This window comes from Papio anubis, chromosome 9, assembly GCF_008728515.1.
Source record: "Papio anubis isolate 15944 chromosome 9, Panubis1.0, whole genome shotgun sequence".
In the NCBI taxonomy this organism is placed as follows: domain Eukaryota; kingdom Metazoa; phylum Chordata; class Mammalia; order Primates; family Cercopithecidae; genus Papio; species Papio anubis.
Genome location: NC_044984.1, coordinates 52440879 through 52460240, shown reverse-complemented (window position 1 = coordinate 52460240; position 19362 = coordinate 52440879). Strand labels below are relative to the sequence as shown.

Genomic DNA, 19362 nt, shown 5'->3' with positions numbered 1-19362 from the left:
CAGGTAAGGTTGGAAACTTCTCCCACAAACAGACCTTCAGTTTCTCCACTGGGGGGGGTGTGCTTGGGAGAGGAGGGTCTCCCTTTCCCACTTCTGCAATTGGGGCATTCACAGTATTTGAGGTGTCTCCTGGGTACTGCAGGAGCCGTTGCTTCCTTCAGAGGGTCTGTGGGTCCTCTTGGTATTGCTGGTTTGTTCTTACAGTCGATCTGGAGCTAAAATTTGACCACTGCCTTTATTAAAAAGAAAAAGATCTAACCAGGACTGTCCCCAGAAAATTAGGCCATACGGGTCCTACATATATGATAAAAGAAGAATAGGGAAAGGATAGCATCGACCACTGAATGAATTATTTCCAATTTTCATCATAACAACAGCTCGGTAAGAGTCCTACAATGAGATCAGTACACATTTCTTTACATTTAACGTAAATACCAATAGTGGTCACCTATCAACATCATGGAAGGGCACACTTCACAGGTTTCTTAATCAAATTTTAAAATAATCACATGTAATAAAAACAAATCACTAAAATACAAAAATGTAATTTATTTATTTACTAAACGGTTAGCTATAAAGATACAATTTTTGCCTTGGAGTTTAAAGCAGTTTCATTTTTTGCCATAGTTACTTTTTCTGATAATATGCTAGAATCACAATCTTCTGTTTTATCTGGATTGAATGGATTGTTTACATTTTATATGTTTGTTCACTTGAGAACAAATTTTTTTTTCTGCATGATGATGGAAGCTCCGTAATATAAAATGTCATTGTGCTCATATATTTGAATAATACCGATCACGGTTTTGAAAGTCTCTATGAGCATATTTTGCATAAGTCTTGTTATGTGGGATCCTTCCAAAAGGTTCATGGTCATTGAAACAAGATTCAAAAACTTCATCGACAGCCTTTTTAGCTACTTCTTTGCTGATATTCCTAACAGCCAGGATAGAAAGAGTGGCTCTGTCTCGCACACAAGTCTAAAAAGAAGGAAAAGTATGAGGCTCTAATTTTATATAAACAATCATAAAATAATACATTTTATCTAATGTCTGAATTAATTAAAATTAATTTCCTCATATTATTTTACTAATTTCTATCATTCCAAAGAAGAAAACAAAATGAACAAAGATACATAACACTTAAGGAGTATTTTTAGCTCAACCTAAAATTATTTAGGCATAAGTAAGACCTCTATTTTCTCATCTTTCCCACTAATATAAGCAGATGTCATTCTCAGAAATTCTACGCAGTGTCTACCAAACAGTATCTCCCAATTTGCAAAATCGCCAAAAAAAAAAAAAGTCTATAAGGTCCTGATTGACTTTTTTATAAAATTTAATTAAATTTAAAATACACTTCACTTCTGTACCTCTCTTTCTTTTCAGTTGACCAATGCTACATAACTTTTCCTTTGAGAAGGGTAAGTCCTCTCTGGAGGCAACAGAAAACCATACACATATCCACCCAAACTTGGAAAGTACCTTAATTTTTTAAGGGGCGTGGAAATTAAACAACTTTTTTTCCTGATTGTTCTTTACACAGATATTAAAGTTCTAAGATACTAATTTACCTAATGTTTCATAGTAATAGGCTAGAATTTCTCAATACTCTAATTTAAATATTTAAGAAATATAAGACCCTGCCATTCCAATTCTTGGAGAGCTTTTAATCCATTTATTTCTCCCCAGGCCCAAATTAAAACTCAAAAGAATGGCACTTGACCTTTTCCTAAAAATAATCAAACACTGGTTTGGATGGCTGTGCATCCTGACAACCATCTGTTTTCTCTGCATGTTCCCAGTTTTTCATTGGCCTGGTCAGTGTGCTCAAGCTGGAGATACTCACATTGGAATCTAGTGTTTCTCAACCTGAATTTTACCAAACACTGATTTTAAAAAATAAACCCCAGGCATAAAGGAAGAAGAAAAGAACCATGTGAAGCCAAAACAACAATTGCTAAAAAGAGAGGAAATTTCTCCCCTGCAGGGAAAAAAAAGTATAAAAATTTGTCTCCTGAAGCTACAGGGTTAGGAGACACAAGTGTAGACCACAGATTTACTTCTTTTTAGACATAATAAATTTCTGTTAAAATAAAGGTATGACTACGCAATTTTACAATCAGCAACTGTACTTGCTGTTTCTATTCCCTGGGCACATGCTGTACAAAAGCAGGAACTCCATTCTCTAAGACTCTTCTCCCTCAGCCACATTCCTACTACCTCCACATATTTTCTGTCCTATTGCTATTTCTATTTGTTTTCTGCTGCTGCTACCCAGTGGTAAAAAGAGGAAAACTTCTCTTTCAAAGACTGAGTGCATCACAAACTTATCACAAAGATATAAGGTGAATAAAAAAAAAAAAAAATCACGCTCTACTCCTTTATTATATCAACTTATTTTTTTAATTGGAAAAGAATATAAAATTAGCATATTTTTCTAAAAACAGAGTATATGTAACAGTTTTTTTTTTAAGGAATTTTTCAAACTCTATTGACAAGAGCAGATATCCATGAGCTATGCCAGCACATGCTTTAATCACATTATCCTCTTCTCTAGGGGTGTGCTGATGTGGACCCTGCTTCCACCCCTCTCCACTGACAGTCAGAACACACAGAATTCACCAGAGAAGCAGGGACTCAAGGGCACAGAAAACATGCAGCACAAGACAAGTCAGTGGCATATCAATAAGCTGACCTGGCACAGGCTGAACACCTCACTGTCCAGAGTAATCACCCTTTCCAGGCAGCAGGCTTTTCTTCTCGCTCCGATTCACTCAGTTCACAGTTTCTCTGAGTAGCTCACTGTGACTCCACCCTCCACCCCAGAGCTGAGTTACTCTCTTCTCCAGAAAACCAAGGGCCTTCCTGTTGTCCTTAGCGTATCTTTTTTCATCTAGTTGGAACTGATATCCTGATGCTCACATACTTCACAAACTGGCTCAGCAGGCTCTTACTGTAGAAAATGACTGACCACCCTTTCTCCTAAATGTGGACAGAGGCCCGGGGTGGCTGTGAGCAGAACTGCTCACATTCATTATCAATCCATGAGTTCTATACTTCCTTTCCCCACATCCATCTAATACAGATCTCAAAGTCTTTCCAGCAGGATAATCTTGCCTTATAGCTATCTCTTTTGTTTTTTGTTTTTGTTTTGTTAACACAAATCCCTCTCAGCTAAGCTCATCATACTCAAGTCTGTGCTAAGCCAAAGGTTTTCTATCACATTATACAGCCTTTACAGGTACACTGAGACATAGCCATAACTTGTGGAGCAACACACTCTCTGTTCTGAAAGGGATTACATTTTTTGTTTCCAGAATGCTATGGTAGATTCAAAACAGAAGTCAAGAATTGTTAGAATAACAGTAAGACATGCTGTGATTTCACTTCCATTCCTTATCCACCCTCATCGAAAAGTATCCCAGGTGCAAGATCTTAGCTCCTTTCTTTCTTTTTTTCAGAAGGAGTCTCACTCTGTGGCCCAGGCTGGAGTGCAGTGGCACGACCTCGGCTCACTGCAACTTCCATCTCCCAGGTTCCAGCGATTCTCCTGCCTCAGCCTCCAGAGTAGCTGGGACTATAGGCATGCGCCACCACGCCCAGCTAATTTTTTTGTATGTTTAGTAGACACAGGGTTTCACCATGTTGGCCACTCTGGTCTTGATCTCCTGACCTTGTGATCCGCCCGCCTCAGCCTCCCAAAGTGCTGGGAGGCACAAGCCACTGTGCCAGGCCTCCTTTCATTATTAAAATATCTCACACACTCATTGAGTCACATAGCTTGCCCATAATTATAAAGTAGAACTAAATTCCATCTACTTTGTTTAAATGGTACATACTTTGTATTCTTTTCACATAGGAAGTTCTTTCAAATTTCAAATACTGAATGTACTTTTCATTTCTTTATTCATTATTTCCACTCATAACACTCTGGAGGGGAAGTGATTGCATGTTAGCTTTTACCTGGTGGTGTTGTTTCAATCCAAAATGTAACCTGAATATTTCATTGACAAGTGAGCAGTCTCCACTAAGGTTAGCAGCTCGAACCTATCACACAGAAGACAGACAAAAAGAAAATAAACGTTCATGCTCTGTATATCTTTATGATATCAACCAATTTTTTAAAATTAGAAAAGAATATAAAATTAGCATCTTTGTCTGAGAAAAGAGTATTTGTACTACTTCTTCTTAAAGGACTTTTTAAACTCTATTGACGACAAAAGCAAGTATCTATGAGCTATGCTAGACAATGCCAAATACACTGGAGAGATGGGGAAAAGTTCAGTCGCCTACCAAAGGAAATTTTCTAAACTTTATGCTGTAGCTTTACTGACAGAACTAATTTCTTTTTGGAACCAAAGGTCAGAGAGCTAGACCTCAGAGTTAAATTACACACTCTACAAGATACAAATACTTGTAGAAATTACTAAAAAGTACTTCAAGAAAGCATTCTTGAAATAAATTGAGTTTCAAAGTGAGCTTAAAACGGAATGCATTAATATCTGAGACACTATGAGGATATGACCCTCCCAACCCTAGCCCGAATCTCTCTTGCAGCTTCCCTCAAACCTGTCTAAGTTCAGGACCTTCCTCTAGGGACTTGATTGTCCTATGAAAAATGAAGCCATACAAAACACAAAGAATCAAGAACATTCCAAACCGGTCATGCTATGAGCATGACAGCCTGAAATTAGGACATATTTTCAGATTTACTATACTTTAATGAATAAAAAAGTCTTAGAACAACCCACATAGATTCTACAGGCAGCCTGACCACATTTTTGCTAATTCATTGCTAACAGAATGGTCCACTTTGTGTTCCTTCTACAATATTATGGCCTCATTCCTCTGAGGAGCTCAAAGTACTTAACACACTTTAGCTACAAGGCATTAATTCTCACAGCACCCAAGAGAGAGACCTATTTAAAAACTCAGGTTTCAGTCTATTCTCCAAATAATTGGAATTCTAATTAGATGCAGGGGGGCTACATATTAATTTCAAGAGAAAGGGAAAATAATCTAAGTTATGAAGTATAGGCTTGAGCTTTAGATTATTTTAATTAACTCTTCAATTAATGACATCCAAGTATATGCATATGCAGAATATGCTCTCTCTAGGAGCATATTCCGAGCAATCCAATGTGCTTAGTAATAAATATCTTTTCATGTTGTATTTTTGAAACGAGCATGTTTTACTCTAGGGCAAGCAAGGAACTCTATGGAAGGCAGCTGGGCAAGCTAGTTAAAAATACTGGTTGTAATCCTGCCTCTGCCACTTACTAACTTTGGAATCTAAACAACTGTCTCACTTTCCACATACATAAAACAGGGACAATAATAGTATATCTACCTCAGTGGGTTATTGTGAAGATTAAATAAGAATCTGTGCAAACAGAACAGTGTTTGGAATATAGCCCTCAGTAAATGTTAATTATTATTTTTTCACATTATAAAATGTATCCCATAGGAAAAAACTAATAGCTTATTAAAGTCAGTCATCACTATTATTAGGACTTACAGGATATAGTTAACAGACTTCTAAAAATATACTTTAAATTTCTCTAGCTGTATATCAAAAATGGTATTCAATGTTAGTTAAAAACAGAAATTCAAGACTAAGGTAGAGCTATGACAGTAGGAAAAGGAATACATTTAAATAAATTACACTTGAATAAAATATTCAAGCATAGAGTGTTCTGGAGAAAAATACAATAAAACTCACCTCTGAGCACGCCAAATGTCTGATGTTGGTGAACCAGTCGACATGAGCACGACAATGATCAAATGCATGAATGAGCTCGTGGGTGACCACTCTGTTCATATGGGCCTGATTATGGATGTTATTCTGGCACAAAACTATCTAGGAGACACCAAAATAAAAGAAGTTCAGTGATTTCTAAAATTTCCTTTCATAGACTCGATCTTCTCTCCCACATGACCTCACCTCTCCCCGACAAGCTCACCTGCCTGGAATATCTCTACCCACTCTTCTCCACTGGCCGCACATCTACCCATGGGACAAGTCCCAGTCCGAAGTGTACATGCTCCAATTGCCTCGCCCAGTGACTAACTTCTCCCTTCTCTTCTCTCTGGACTATAGCAGTACGTAGATTAAGGATGTATTCATGCACCATCCTCACTGGGGAATCATTAATTTGGACTCACACATTTCAAGTCTAAAGTGTCTTCAAGACACTTAAGTAGGCGGGGAACCGTGGCTCTCGCTTGTAATCCCAGCACTTTGGGAGGCTAAGGCGGAAGGATCATTTGAGGCCAGGAGTTTAAGACCAGCCTGGGCAACATAATGAGGCCTCATCTCTACAAAAAATTTTAAAAGTTAGCTGGATCCAGTGATGCATACCTGTAGTCCCAACTACTCAGGAGGCTGAGATGGGAGGATCGCTTGAGCCCAGGAGTTCAAGGCTGTAGTAAGCCATGATTGCACCACTGCACTCCAGCCTAGGCAACAGAGCAAGACCCTGTCCCCAAAAAAATTTATTTTCACTAAAAATAAAAATAAATAAATAAATAAATAAAAAGATGCTCAAGTAGAGATGTTAAATGGGCACTTGGATATATGGAATGTGGAGTTCTTAAAAATGAGCTTTGACCCCAGAAAACTGATGAGACCTCCTTGGCAGAGTACAGAGTAAGAAAAGAAGGGTCTCTATGACCAAGGATTGAGGGACTTCAACATTTAAATGCTGGCAGAGGAAAGTAAACTAGCAAAGGAGCAACCAGAAGAATGCTGCATACTAGAAACCAAAGAAAGTGTTTGGCATTAACAGCTGAAGTCAAGTGTACACAAACTATACGACCCAGTAATTCTGCTCTTGAGCATATACTTAGAGAAATTCTTGCAATGTGTACCACTAGTGAAGGTCAAGAATATTTATAGCAGCATTGTTCATAATAGTAAAGTTGGAAACAATCAATATTAAAGTAAACTGTAGTACAAATACACAACAGAATAAATACTATATAACAGGGAAACTGAATAAACCAGAGAGGTACACACAATGACAAGAAAGAATCTCACTAATGTTGAACGTGGGAAGTAAGTTGGAGACTATCTACTACACAATTTCATAATACTACAAAATACTACATAAAACTCAAAGTATATCATGTATGAAGCTCAAAAGCAGTCAACTAAATAACACACTGTTGGACTGTATATGTAGATGGTAAAGTCATTCAGAAAAGCAGGGAATGGTTACCACAAAAATCAGGTTAAGGAAGGGAAAAGGACCTGATTCAAGAGGACCACACAGGTTTCTGAAGTCCTAGTAATGTTCTTTTTCTCTAGTCTGGGTGGTGGTTACATAGGTGTGCACTTTATTATTACTGAAAGCGGACACACAGGTTTTTTACTCTTCTGTATGAATACTTCATAATAAAAATTTTCACTTAAAAAAATAGGCCAGGCATGGTGGCTCACACCTATAATCCTAGCAGTTTGGGAGGCCAAGGTGGGGGAATCACCTGAGGTTAGGGGTTCAAGACCAGCCTGGCCAATATGGCAAAACCCTGTCTCTACTAAAAATATAAAAATTAGCTGGGCGTGGTGGCACATGCCTGCAATCCCAACTACTCAGGAGGCTGAGGCAGGAGAATCACTTGAACCCAGGAGGCAGAGGTTGCAGTGAGCCCATATTGCGCCACTGCATTCCAGCCTGGGCGACAGAGTGAGACTCTGTCTCAAAAATAATAATAATTAAAAATAATAATAATAAAATAAAAGGAGAGGGTTCCCAACTGTGTTCAACACTGCTGAGAATTAGGATGAAAGTTCAAGATGTGCACTCTATTTAACCCTGGGGGGACCGGGAAGGGGGTGAACTTATCCAGAGCCATTTTGAGAGCTATAGGTATTGTGACTACCAGTTTACAAATGAGGAAACTGAGAAGAAGAAAAATACTTGCCCAAGCCCCACGGATAATAAGCAGGGAAACTAAGATTTGAACTCAAGTCTGACTCCAAAATCTAAACTTCTTACCCTTGCTCTATATTGCCACTTCCCATGATTACTGTAAAAATGCTATAAATAATCTAAATACATATAGAATTATCCAGCAGGAAACAGTTAAGTGTAGTTAAATATGAATTATACATTCAGGTGGGAAACAGTTACTTATAACACCATCATTTACCCTCATCACATGACATTATCTACCACCTTCAAGACTCTGTCGAAACCCTCTGATAACTTAAAACTAATAATAAAATTTATTGCATGCTTACTATGGGCCAGGCACTAAGATAAGCAACTCTGTAAGAAATATCTCATTTAATTCTCATAATCATTCCATAAAATAATCATTTCATAAAATCATTGTCCATATTGTACAGATAAGAAAACTCCCCTAATGAAAGATTTTCACAGGCAGTATCACTTCTCACTATGTAAAGGTAAAACCCTTTCGTTTAGCATTCAAGGCCTCCCAACATATGGCTTACATTTCTTTCCAATCCTATTTTCCCTTATTCCCCACGTGTTCCTCCCCTCGAGATAAACTAGACAATATGCCATTCCCTACCCATGTCATGCAGTTTCCTAGCATGCACTTTTGCTCATGCTGCCCCTGCTCTGCCCCTAAGGAGGTGTTTATATCCTCTAGTTGAATCTGTTGGCATCTTTCAATCAATCACATCACTGTCCCACTGTGGTAACCAAGCCCATCTAAAATGGTTTAGCCTGCCTCATTTTATAATTATCTGTGTTCATGTCTTATCTTTCCTGTAAGGTTATAAACTCCTTAAGAGATTTTAAGAGTAAACTCCTTAGAGTAAGGATAACTAATTCACTTTTTTAGTCCTACACAAAGTCTATCAAACAGAATGCCAAGCATGTGGAAGATGCTCAAAAAATATCAAGAGAGAGGATTAAAGGGAAGGAAACAATTTGGCAATAATGCCTACCTGAGATGTTGAAGCATCAAAACCTCCACTGACATTTCCATTACAGTCTTCGCAAGAAAAGTGTCTATCTTTGTTAACAGCACTAAAAGGCAAGAATAGATTAAAGAGACAATGTCCAGAAACAGTGTGTATATGGCAAACAGCTCTGGGCCAGGACTCAGGAGACCCTCCACCATACAGTAAATACCCTCTACTACTAACACATAGGAAACCTTGGGAAAGAAACTTAACATCTTCAGGACTCAGTTATCTCACCTGTAAAATAAGGAGGTTGTACGCAAAATGCATCCTAGTTCAAATTCTATAGATATGATTCCATAAAACATTTGTTCAACTGATTATGGCCATATTGCAAGTATGCTGGAGTTCCTGCCCTTGGGCCAGAATGTTAAGAACTAGATGTCAGAAGTCACTTCCTTTAAACCCCTCAAAGTTATACAACATCTGCAAGGTTCCTACATAACAAGCTGAGAGTTCTTTTCCATTAAAAACAATGCTCAGGCTGGTGTAGCAGAAAGGCCAGGATTGGTAATTACTTACAAGAAAAATTTGAGTACTGTCTTTACTAATCACCCAAGGTGAATGGTAAGAGCTAGAAAATGAGCTGGGCTGGAGCAGTGGCTCACGCTTGTAATCCCAGCACTTTGGGAGGCCAAGGTGGGTGGATCACTTGCGGACAGGAGCTTGAGACCAGTCTGGTCAATGTGGTGAGACCCCATTTCTACTAAAAATACAAAAATTAGCCGGGCATGGTGATGTGCGCCTGTAAACCCAGCTACTCGGGAGGCTGAGGCAGAAGAATTGCTTGAACCTGGGAGAGGGAGGTTGCAGTGAGCCAAGACAGCGCCACTGCCCACTCCCGCCTGGACAACAAGAGCGAGACTCTGTCTCAAAAAAAAAAAAAAAGAACTTTAGTTAGGGCAGAAGATGTCCAAAGAGAACAAGGCCTGCCTGGAAACAATGCAGCCAATTACCTCTATTTACCCTATGGAAAAGACTTCGTGACCTCAGAGAAATCCTAAGCAGTTCTCTTAAGAAGAGAACTTGGTTTTTGTTTTCAGCAGCCAGATCTCAGAGCAGCAGTTCAAAAAGAGTTACTTACCAACCTGAGTGTTTCATAGCATCAAGCAGAAGTTTGACATACGGATCTAAAAAAGATATTGATTTAATTAAGTAAGCTAATTGGAAAAGTAGCACCAATTAAACTACCCAAATAGCAGTGTAAGATATTATCAAAAAGTAACTCACAGGCCAGATGCAGTGGCTCATGCCTGTAATCCCAGCACTTTAGGAGGTTGAGGCAGGTGGATCATTTGAGGCCAGGAGTTCAAGCCCAGCTTGACCAACATGGCAAAACCCCATCTCTACTAAAAATACAAAAATTAGCTGGGCATGGTGGCACATGCCTGTAGTCTCAGCTACTTGGGAAGCTGAGGCATGAGAATCGCTTGAACCAGGGAGACAGACGTTACAGTGAGCTGAGATCACACCACTGCACTCCAGCCTGGAAGATAGAGTGACTGTCTCAAAAAAAAAGTAATCTTATCTTAAAATTGGTAAAAATTGACATGAGAGGCCAAGTTTAAATTAACATCAAAGCAAGTTTGTACTGAAAAAAAACACTAACACAAATACAAAGATGGTACTACTAAGCATCTTAGACAGTATCAACTATGCTTTTAAAGTTCATGTTTAGTTAAATGATCAAACACGTTGTATTACGATATATACCAAAAGACTGAGGGAATCTACGGCCACATTCCTTAGAAGTGAACAACAGTGCTGGGCGCGGTGGCTCACACCTGTAATCCCAGCACTTTGCAAGGCCGAGGCAGGCGGATCACGAGGTCAGGAGATTGAGACCATCCTGGCTAACACAGTGAAACCCCGTCTCTACCAAAATACAAAAAATTAGCCGGGCGTGGTGGCGGGCGCCTGTAGTCCCAGCTACTCAGGAGGCTGAGGCAGAAGAATGGTGTGAACCCGGGAGACGGAGCTTGCGGTGAGCCCAGATCACACCACTGCACTCCAGCCTGGGCGACAGAGCAAGACTCCGTCTCAAAAAAAAAAAAAAAAAAAGTGAATAACAGCACAGTACCTAGATTTGGGGAAGCCAGTAGCCACACTGTTCTGTCCTGGTCAGACCATACTGGCAACACCATGTCCCATGCTGAGTACTACCACGTTCTAAACGGGACCTGCCACTGAAGCTCTTCCACAGGGGATAGTGACTAGGGTACTACAGGACTACTTCCCAGTAAGAAGCAAGAAAGGATTTAGGGGGTTGGAAAGGAGACAGAAGACTTAACTAGGACCACAGTAGCTTCAAGTATTGAAGGGGTGCCATGTGGGACTAGATTCAGTTAATATTTCTTCAAAGGGCAGAACAAGGACCAAAGTATGGAAGTTACACGCAGCAGATTTCAGCTCAGTAAGAGAAAGGATTTTTCTCCAACAATTAAAGCTGGTGAAACAATAGACAGTAGATTGAAAGAGCCTCAGGGAACAGGTAACTGTGTTCCAGTAGAGGTCTGTGGAGTATCTGGCCAGCAATGGCACAGAGGTTTCCTTGTAAGGGGACAATTACAAGGAGGCCTAGACGATTCCTCAGGGCCCTTCCACATCTAAGACTCTATGGGCTCGTGACTACTACAGGAAAGTACAAGGAACCCAAATGCCTCTGATATTAACTTTTCCCATAGGCATCTTGTCTGAGAGTATAAATGCACAGCCAATTATATGACGTAACCCAAAAAAAAGTGAAAAAGAAACTAATGTTTAAAAAAAAGGTTGAAGACAAAAATAGGCGAAAGAAATGTGAGATGAGAAAGTCAGGTATAGGTTACTGCTTTACCAACCTGCCCCTTGCAAGAGTGTTCACAGTAGAATAATTATTGTTAACAATAAGTATTATTAATTCAGTGAATACCAGGTAGCAGGTACCATATTAAGCACATTATTATTCATGCAACTAGGAGAATTTTACAAAGTTAAAACAGTTTCAAAAGTCTGTAGTCCTCATACTTAAAAAAAAAAAAAAACAAATGCAGGCAGCACCTTGGTTTAGTACTTCAAAAAGGACCTGCAGCAATATTTAGAATAAAATTGTTTTGGTGAAAAAAAAAAAAAAAAGTCTCCCATGAGGACTGGTTTCCGCCACCACGCCCCACACAGGGACAGGATTTTAAAGCTGCAGGTTGACACTTTAATACCACCAACAGGCCCTCCCAGCCACCCTGCCCTTGGAAGATTGAGGTCCATTGATTCCTACTGGGGCTCATGTTCAGCACCCCACCTTCCTCACATCCTATCTATTTCTACTCTTCCTCCACTGTGTGGCCCTTCCACTATAAAAACAGCTACCATTTATTCAGCTCAGCTCCTGATATGCTGGTACTTTACATTCATAAAATCAATACTTTTTTTTTTTAGACAGGGTCTTGCTCTGTTGCCCAGGTTGGAGTGCAGTGATGCAATCATAGCTCACTGCAGCCTCAGCCTCCTGGGTTCAAGCAAATCTCCTGCCTCAGCCTCCTAAATAGTTGGGACTACAGGCACGAGCCACCACATCAGCTAATTTTTTTATTTGTTGTAGAGACAGGGTCTCCCTATATTGCCCAGGCTGGTCTTAAACATCTGAGTTCAAGCGATCCCCCTGCCTTGGCTCCCCAAAGTGCTGAGATTACAGGCATGAGCCACCGTACCCAGCCCCATAAAATCTATTTTTCACAACAACCCTAAAAGAGGTATTTTTCCCCTTCTCTTTTTTTACAATAAGAATAGTGAGGATCAGAGAAGTTAAGTCACTCTTCCACACCTGAGGAAAGGGATCCGCATTTGAACCCACATCTAACTCTGCAACCCACACTCTTTCCACTCTATTCCACTTTAAAGCACCTTCCAGGCAGGGTGCTATCTTTCTACTTCCCCCACCAAAACCTGGGAGGCACTCAATACATATTTGTATAGTAAATACAATATCATCATTCTCTCCCCTTTTACCCTCGCCTCCCCTTCCCCCTCCTACTTCCCTGAGTCTCTACAAGCAGGTAATCCCAAGAAGGTTGGAAAATCTTTCCGTGGTTGACTTTTGAACTGTGACTGACCAACTATAAAATAGTAACCTTGCTTTGGGACAAGTACGTTTAAGACTAATTTTCCAAATGTATCTGAATGTACACTAAGTCTATGTCAATGTAAAGGAATTAAGAAATCTTCTCAGGCCGGGCGCGGTGGCTCAAGCCTGTAATCCCAGCACTTTGGGAGGCCGAGACGGGCGGATCACGAGGTCAGGAGATCGAGACCATCCTGGCTGACACGGTGAAACCCCGTCTCTACTAAAAAATACAAAAACTTAGCTGGGGAGGTGGGCCGAGTAGCCTGTAGTCCCAGCTACTTTCGGGGAGCTGAGGCAGGAGGCAGTAAGCCAGGGCCGGGCTTGCAGTGAGCTGAGATCCGACCTGCACTCCAGCCTGAAGCGTAGGCGAGACTCCGTCTCAAAAAAAAAAAAGAAATCTTCTCTAGTGCAATGTCTCTGCTACTGGAGAGAAATTTGTCAATGGGCAGTTGTGTTCCTGTTTAACCCACAGCAGTTCTTAACCTTTGTGGGGTCGTTGGCCTCTTTGAGAATATAATGAAGCTATTAACTCTCTCTCCCACAAAAAAAAATATACTTAGGGCCGGGCGCAGTGACTCACGCCTGTAATCCCGCACTTTGGGAGGCCAAGGCGGATGGATCACGAGGTCAGGAGATCGAGATCATCTTGGCTAACACGGTGAAACCCCGGCTCTACTAAAAATACAAAAAATTAGCAGGGCGTGGTGGCGAGCTCCTGTAGTCCCAGCTACTCAGGAGGCTGAGGCAGGAGAATGGCGTGAACCTGGGAGGCGGAGCTTGCAGTGAGCCGAGATCGCGCCACTGCACTCCAGCCTGGGCGACAGAGCAAGACTCCGTCTCAAAAAAGAAAAAAAAGAAAAAGAAATGCACTTAGGCACATACACACACACACACACGCACGATTTCACAGACCATTTCAGGGATTTCTACGCTCTGAAGCCCATTCATGCATGAAGGCTAAGAACCCCTTCCAAGGAAGGACAGGTTTGCAAAACTGTTTTTACATTTTTACAGTCTCTGTATGCTTTAATTACATTTTTACAGACTTTGTATGCCTTAATTAACCTCGCTGGCTCTTTAAAACTCGGCCTCACCCTTACCCTGAAGTCACAATGTGGCTGCATAACTTATGTAAGAAATCGGAGGATGTGTCACAACAGTGAATGACAAAAAAGGGCAGACAAACTCATTCCCCAAGCCAAAAACAGCGACGAAAAGGGTCTCAGCGCCTCCTCTGGTGGGAAAACTGAGCCCCAGGCGCCCAACCAAGCCCCCATGATGCCCTATCTGCCTACACTCTGTGCTGAACCTGGTTCACTCAGCCCCGAGGCTGAAACTGCAGCCGCTGGCCAGGTGTTGCCCAGGCCCTTCCTCGCCCACCCGGTCTCAGACCCATTCGGCCGAACCCCAGCCTCCAGGTCATGGCTCCTACTTGTCTCCAGCGTCTTCAGGAGCCTAAGCTGGCACTTCTGGTTGCTGGTGAAGAAGCTGGAGAAGAACCCTTGCTGGGGATTCCCCTGGGCCACACGCTCGGGGAAGACCTGGCAAGAGACGTGTTGCTGCTGCAGCTGCTCCCCTGCCGCGGGGCCCCTCCCGCGCTCGTACGGAGCTCCCGCCATGCTGCCCGCAGACCTCGCCGCTGCTTCTCTCCGGCTCGGGCGGCCGGAGCGAGACCGGGAAAGGTAACCTTCCTCCCGCCAACCCGACCGCCCAGGCCCTCCCTCCGCAGGGAAGAAGGGCAGCCAGGCTGGGCTGAAGACGTTAGGCGGGAAGGAGCTTTGAACCAGACCGGGAGCACGGGGCACAGGGCGAGTGGCGAGGGGCGGGGAGAGGGGCGAGGGGCGGGGAGAGGGGAGAGAGGAGAGGGGGCGAGGGGCGGGGAGAGGGGTGGGGAGAGGGGCGGGGAGAGGGGCGCAGGGCCAGATGCTGTTGGGCGGAGCTGGGTCTTGCGACTTCCCTCAAAGGCAACACCCGGGCTGCCGAGGACTTCGCCGCTGCCCACCCAGTGTGGGTGACAGGCCTTTACAAGCGTTGTTCTGCCGCTTCCTGCTGCCTGCGGAGCTGCTAAGGGTGTCCCGCCTCCTCGCAGACACTCCTTCCTCACCTCGGGGCAAATATTGGCCACTAAGTGCTCTTGTGCCGCGGAAGGTCTCGGCCATCCTGCCACTCCCGGCTTTCTTCAGGGACAGGCTAGTTGTCATCGCTGGCCCGCCACTTTCCCGACCCCTGCCATCCCTCAGATCCACTCAGCCCAAGGATGCCTCAGGCCATATTGAAAGCAGTATTTTTCAGAAACATTTTTAAACTATAAAGAGTAACGAGTCACATCAAAATCCTCAAAATGTAGGATCAACGACATTTTTCTTCCCATCTGTACCCATTCACTTACCCTACTCTTCTGCACTCCCGCCGACCAATAACTCCCTGATAACAAAGCGCACCGTGTTTACGTCTACCTCTCAGCCTTAACTCACATTGTTATTTCCATCTTTAAGCTCCTTGCCTCAGCCCCTATTATTGGGGCCCAGGTCAAATCTGCCTACTCCACAGGGCATTCCCAGATACCTTAATCAAAATCAATGTCTCCTGATCTCCCAATGTACAAAGTACTTTATACCTGTTAATCATTTTCATCGTGGCCTGCCAGGTTTTATCCAATTTGTGTTTCTCTTTTCCTACTAAATTATTCCACTCAGCTCACACATTTATTCAGCACCTACTAATGGGTCAGGCAAAGTGTTAAGAGACTGAGGAAACAGATGACTAAGAAAATTGCTAAAGATGAAAAGCAGCATGTGGTTTATGTAAGAAACATATCTGAATAATATAGGCTCACCAGGCCTTTACGGTTATGCTTTATGTGTCATATATGCTCAATAAATATCTAAACTGGGTGGGATGCTAGTATAGTCATTCATTTGGAATATTATAAAAATACAAACACCTCCTGTGTACATAGACTGCTAAAGCCAGAAGTCAAAAACAAAGTAACTACGTTTTAATTAAACTCACCTTGGATACATTATTTCTAATCCTCACTACAACCCTGCAAAGTATTATCTCTAATTTGCAGATAAAGAAAGTGGGCTCAGCAAAATTCAATAATTTATCTAGGACCACACAACTAGCTTTCAATCCAGTTATAGAACTAAAACATATACATATGGAAAACTAAGCCATTACAATTCAGTGTGATTAGTGTGGAATACTGAAGGAAGGCTAGATATGCCTAGAAAAGGACCATAGCCTACACACATTTGAAATACTATTTGGATTTTTTTTCATGGTTTCTTTTTTTATACATAGATTCAGGTGGTTTATGTGTAGGTTTATTATTCAGATATATTATGTAGTGGTGAGGTCTGGGCTTCTAGTGTACCCATCACCCAAACAGTCAACATTGTAACCAATAGTTAATTTTTCAACCCTCACCCTTTCCCTCCCACTCTCCCCACTTTTGGAATCCCCAGTGTCTATTATTCCCCTCTGTATGTCCACATGCACCCAATCTTTAGCTTCCACTTATAAGTGAGAACATGTGGTATTTGATTTTCTGCTTCTGAGTTATTTCACTTAGGATAATGGCCCCCAGCTCCATCCATGTTGCTGCAAAATACATTTCATTATTTTTATGGCTGCATAGTATTCCACGGTGTATGCATACCACATTTTATTTAACCATCTGTTGGTGGACACTTAGGTTGATGGTTGGTTCTATGTCTTTGTCTTTTTGTCACATAATTTCTTTTTTTTTTTTTTTCTTTTTCAGAGACAGGTTCTTGCTCTGTCACCCAGGCTGGTGTGCAGTGGTGTAATCATAGCTCACCACAGCCTTGAACTCTTGGGCTCAAGCAACCCTACCACCTCAGTCTCTCGAGTAGCTAGAACCACTGGCATGCACCATCATGTCTGGTTAACTTTTTAATTTTTTGCAGAGATGGAGGTTTTTTGCTATATTGCTCAGGCTGGTCTCAAACTCCTGTCATCAAGTGATCCTCCTGCCTCAGCCTCCCAAAGCTCTAGGATTACAAGCACGAGCCACCACACCCAGTGACAATTTGTTTTCCCTTGGGTAGTCAGTAGTGAGATTGCTGGGTGGGTCAAATGGTAGTTCTATTTTTAGTTGAGAAATCTCCATACGAGTTTCCACAGAGGTTGTACTAATTTACATTCCCACCAACAGTGTATAAGCAATCCCTTTTTTCTGAATTCTCATCAATATCAGGTTTTTTTGACTTTTTAATAATAGTCATTCCGACTGGTGCAAGATGGTATCTCACCGTGGTTTTAATCTGCATTTCTCTGATGATTAGTGATGCTGAGAATTTTATCATGTTTATTAGCCACTTGTATGTCTTCTTTTGAGAAATGTCTATTCCTGTTCTTTGCCTACTTTTGAATAGGATTATTTGGTTTTTTCTGGTTGAGTTCCTTGTAGATTCTGGATATTAGTCCTTTGTTGAATACATAGTTTGTAAATATGTTCGTCCATTCTGTAGGTTATTTGATTATTTATTTATCTTACTATGCAGAAGCTTTTTAGCACAATGAAACTCATTTGTCTGTTTTTGTTTTTGTTGCATTTGCTTTTGAAGACTTGCTCATAAATTCTTTGCCTAGGTCAGTGTCCACAAGACTTTTTCCTAGGTTTTCTTCTAGGGTTTTTATTGTTTCAGGTCTTAAATTTAACTCTAATCCATTTTGAGTTAAGTTTGGTATATGGTGAAAGAAAGCGGTCCAATTTCTTCCTCTGCATGTCTATCCACTTTGTCTAGCACCATTTATTAAACAGAGTGTCTTTTTCTCATTATTTATTTTTGTTGTCATTGTCTAAGATCAGTTGGTTGTAGGTATGTGGCTTTATTTCTGGATACTATTTGCAACACCCTTCAGCTACAGGAATAAGTAAAAAAGTACAAACCAAAAGCTGCAACATTTCCTTACTAAACCAGCTAACACTCTTTCAATACTGATTGTTGAAGAAACAGAGGGAAAGAAATCATATCACAGTATCAATGGCGGTCTAGGTATTGGAATTTTCTTGTTACATTCTTCTGAAATTTTCTAATGTTCCTCAATAAGCATATATTACCTTTATAATCAGAAAAATCAACTTTAAAAAATAAAGTGGGCTTTGGATGTCATGTGTAACTTCATCTGTATACAGTATAAAGTATGGAATAAAAAGGCATTAAGGAAGAGATAATGAAGTGCAAATACAAATGAGTTTTAAAAAGAAAAAGAATTACCACAAAGAAATTAGAGCAAGGGCAAAGATTTAGCTATAAGGATTTTCATTTCTCCATTGTAGCACTAATTGAGAGCAAAAATGGCCAGGCCAGTGGCATGTAATCATAGCTATTTGGGAGGCTGAGGCAGGAGGACTGCCTGAGCCCAGAAGTTCAAGACCAGCCTGTGTGATACAGCAAGACACCTCCTCCTCAAAAAAAAAAAAAAAAAAAAAAAAGGAGTGGGGGACGACATCAATTGTTTAAATATCCAACAAGAGGTATAATGGAACATATATGACCACGTTAAGTGTCTCTTTTAAACAAAATATGTTCATTAAAATTTTTTGGGTTTTTTGGAGCCAGAGTCTTGCTCTGTTGCCCAGGCTGGAGTGCAGTGGCGCCATCCCGGCTCACTGCAACCTCCGCCTCCCAGGTTCAAGTGATTCTCCTGCCTCAGTGAGCTGGGATTGTGCCACTGCACTCCAGCCTGGGCGACAGAGCGAGACAGCAGCTCGGGAAAAAAAAAAAAAAAATTTCAGGCCGGGCACAGGTGGCTCATGCCTGTAATCCCAGCACTTTGGGAGACTGAGGCGGGCAGATCACTTGGGATCAGGAGTTTGAGACTAGCCTGACCAACATGGTGAAACCTCATCTCTACTAAAAATAGAAAAATTAGCTGAGTGTGGTGGCACCGCCTATAATCCCAGCTACTCAGGAGAGTGAGGCAGGAGAATTGCTTGAGCCCAGGAGGCGGAGAGGCTGCTGTAAGCCAAGATCAGGCCACTACACTCCAGCCTGGGCAACACAGTGAAACTTTGTCTGGAAAAAAAAAAAAGTTTTTTAAGTTCCAAAGTAGCATATACAGTATGATTCCATTTTGAATTTGTACTTACTATAATTCATAGAAAGGGTCTGGAAGATTCCTACAAAGTATTCACACTGGTTGTCTTTAAATGGGTAGGATTTGGAGGTTTTGTGTTTTGGGGGTTTTTTCAGCCTTCATTTTCTAAAGCAAAAATAATTGCTTTTTCATGGGAACTAAATTATTTACAATTTTATAAATCTATCACAGTAAAAAATAAATTACAT

At 41.3% G+C, this 19362-nt stretch overlaps 1 protein-coding gene across 3 annotated transcripts; it reads right to left on the bottom strand.

Annotated features, from left to right (window-relative positions):
* Positions 1–529: 529 nt before the first annotated feature.
* On the bottom strand, positions 530–14854 carry ATP23 (ATP23 metallopeptidase and ATP synthase assembly factor homolog). Of its 3 annotated transcripts, XM_021922543.2 has the most exons (7): positions 14675–14763; positions 14475–14583; positions 10028–10073; positions 8926–9007; positions 5725–5862; positions 3966–4049; positions 530–980 (listed from the first exon to the last, which is right to left on the bottom strand). In XM_021922543.2, exons 3-7 carry the CDS (start codon positions 10042–10044, stop codon positions 777–779), a joined length of 525 nt encoding a protein of 174 aa, XP_021778235.1. In that variant the 5' UTR covers positions 10045–10073; positions 14475–14583; positions 14675–14763; the 3' UTR covers positions 530–776. The 3 variants fall into 3 exon arrangements, with proteins under 3 accessions (XP_021778235.1, XP_009179365.1, XP_017801469.1); XM_009181101.3 differs by having other exon boundaries at positions 14475–14854; XM_017945980.3 differs by lacking the exons at positions 14475–14583; positions 14675–14763 and adding an exon at positions 10174–10215.
* Positions 14855–19362: the final 4508 nt, after the last annotated feature.

What these genes read in the sequence shown, in the direction of transcription:
- ATP23 (XM_009181101.3), bottom strand. Translation starts at nt 14,661, where the DNA reads ATGGCGGGAGCTCCGTACGAGCGCGGGAGGGGCCCCGCGGCAGGGGAG. An exon ending in TTGATGCTTCAACATCTCAG is followed by an intron (nt 5,863 to 8,925) that starts GTAGGCATTATT and finishes GGTGTCTCCTAG; the next exon opens with ATAGTTTTGTGCCAGAATAA. An exon ending in GATTGAAACAACACCACCAG is followed by an intron (nt 981 to 3,965) that starts GTAAAAGCTAAC and finishes CCTTCTTTTTAG; the next exon opens with ACTTGTGTGCGAGACAGAGC.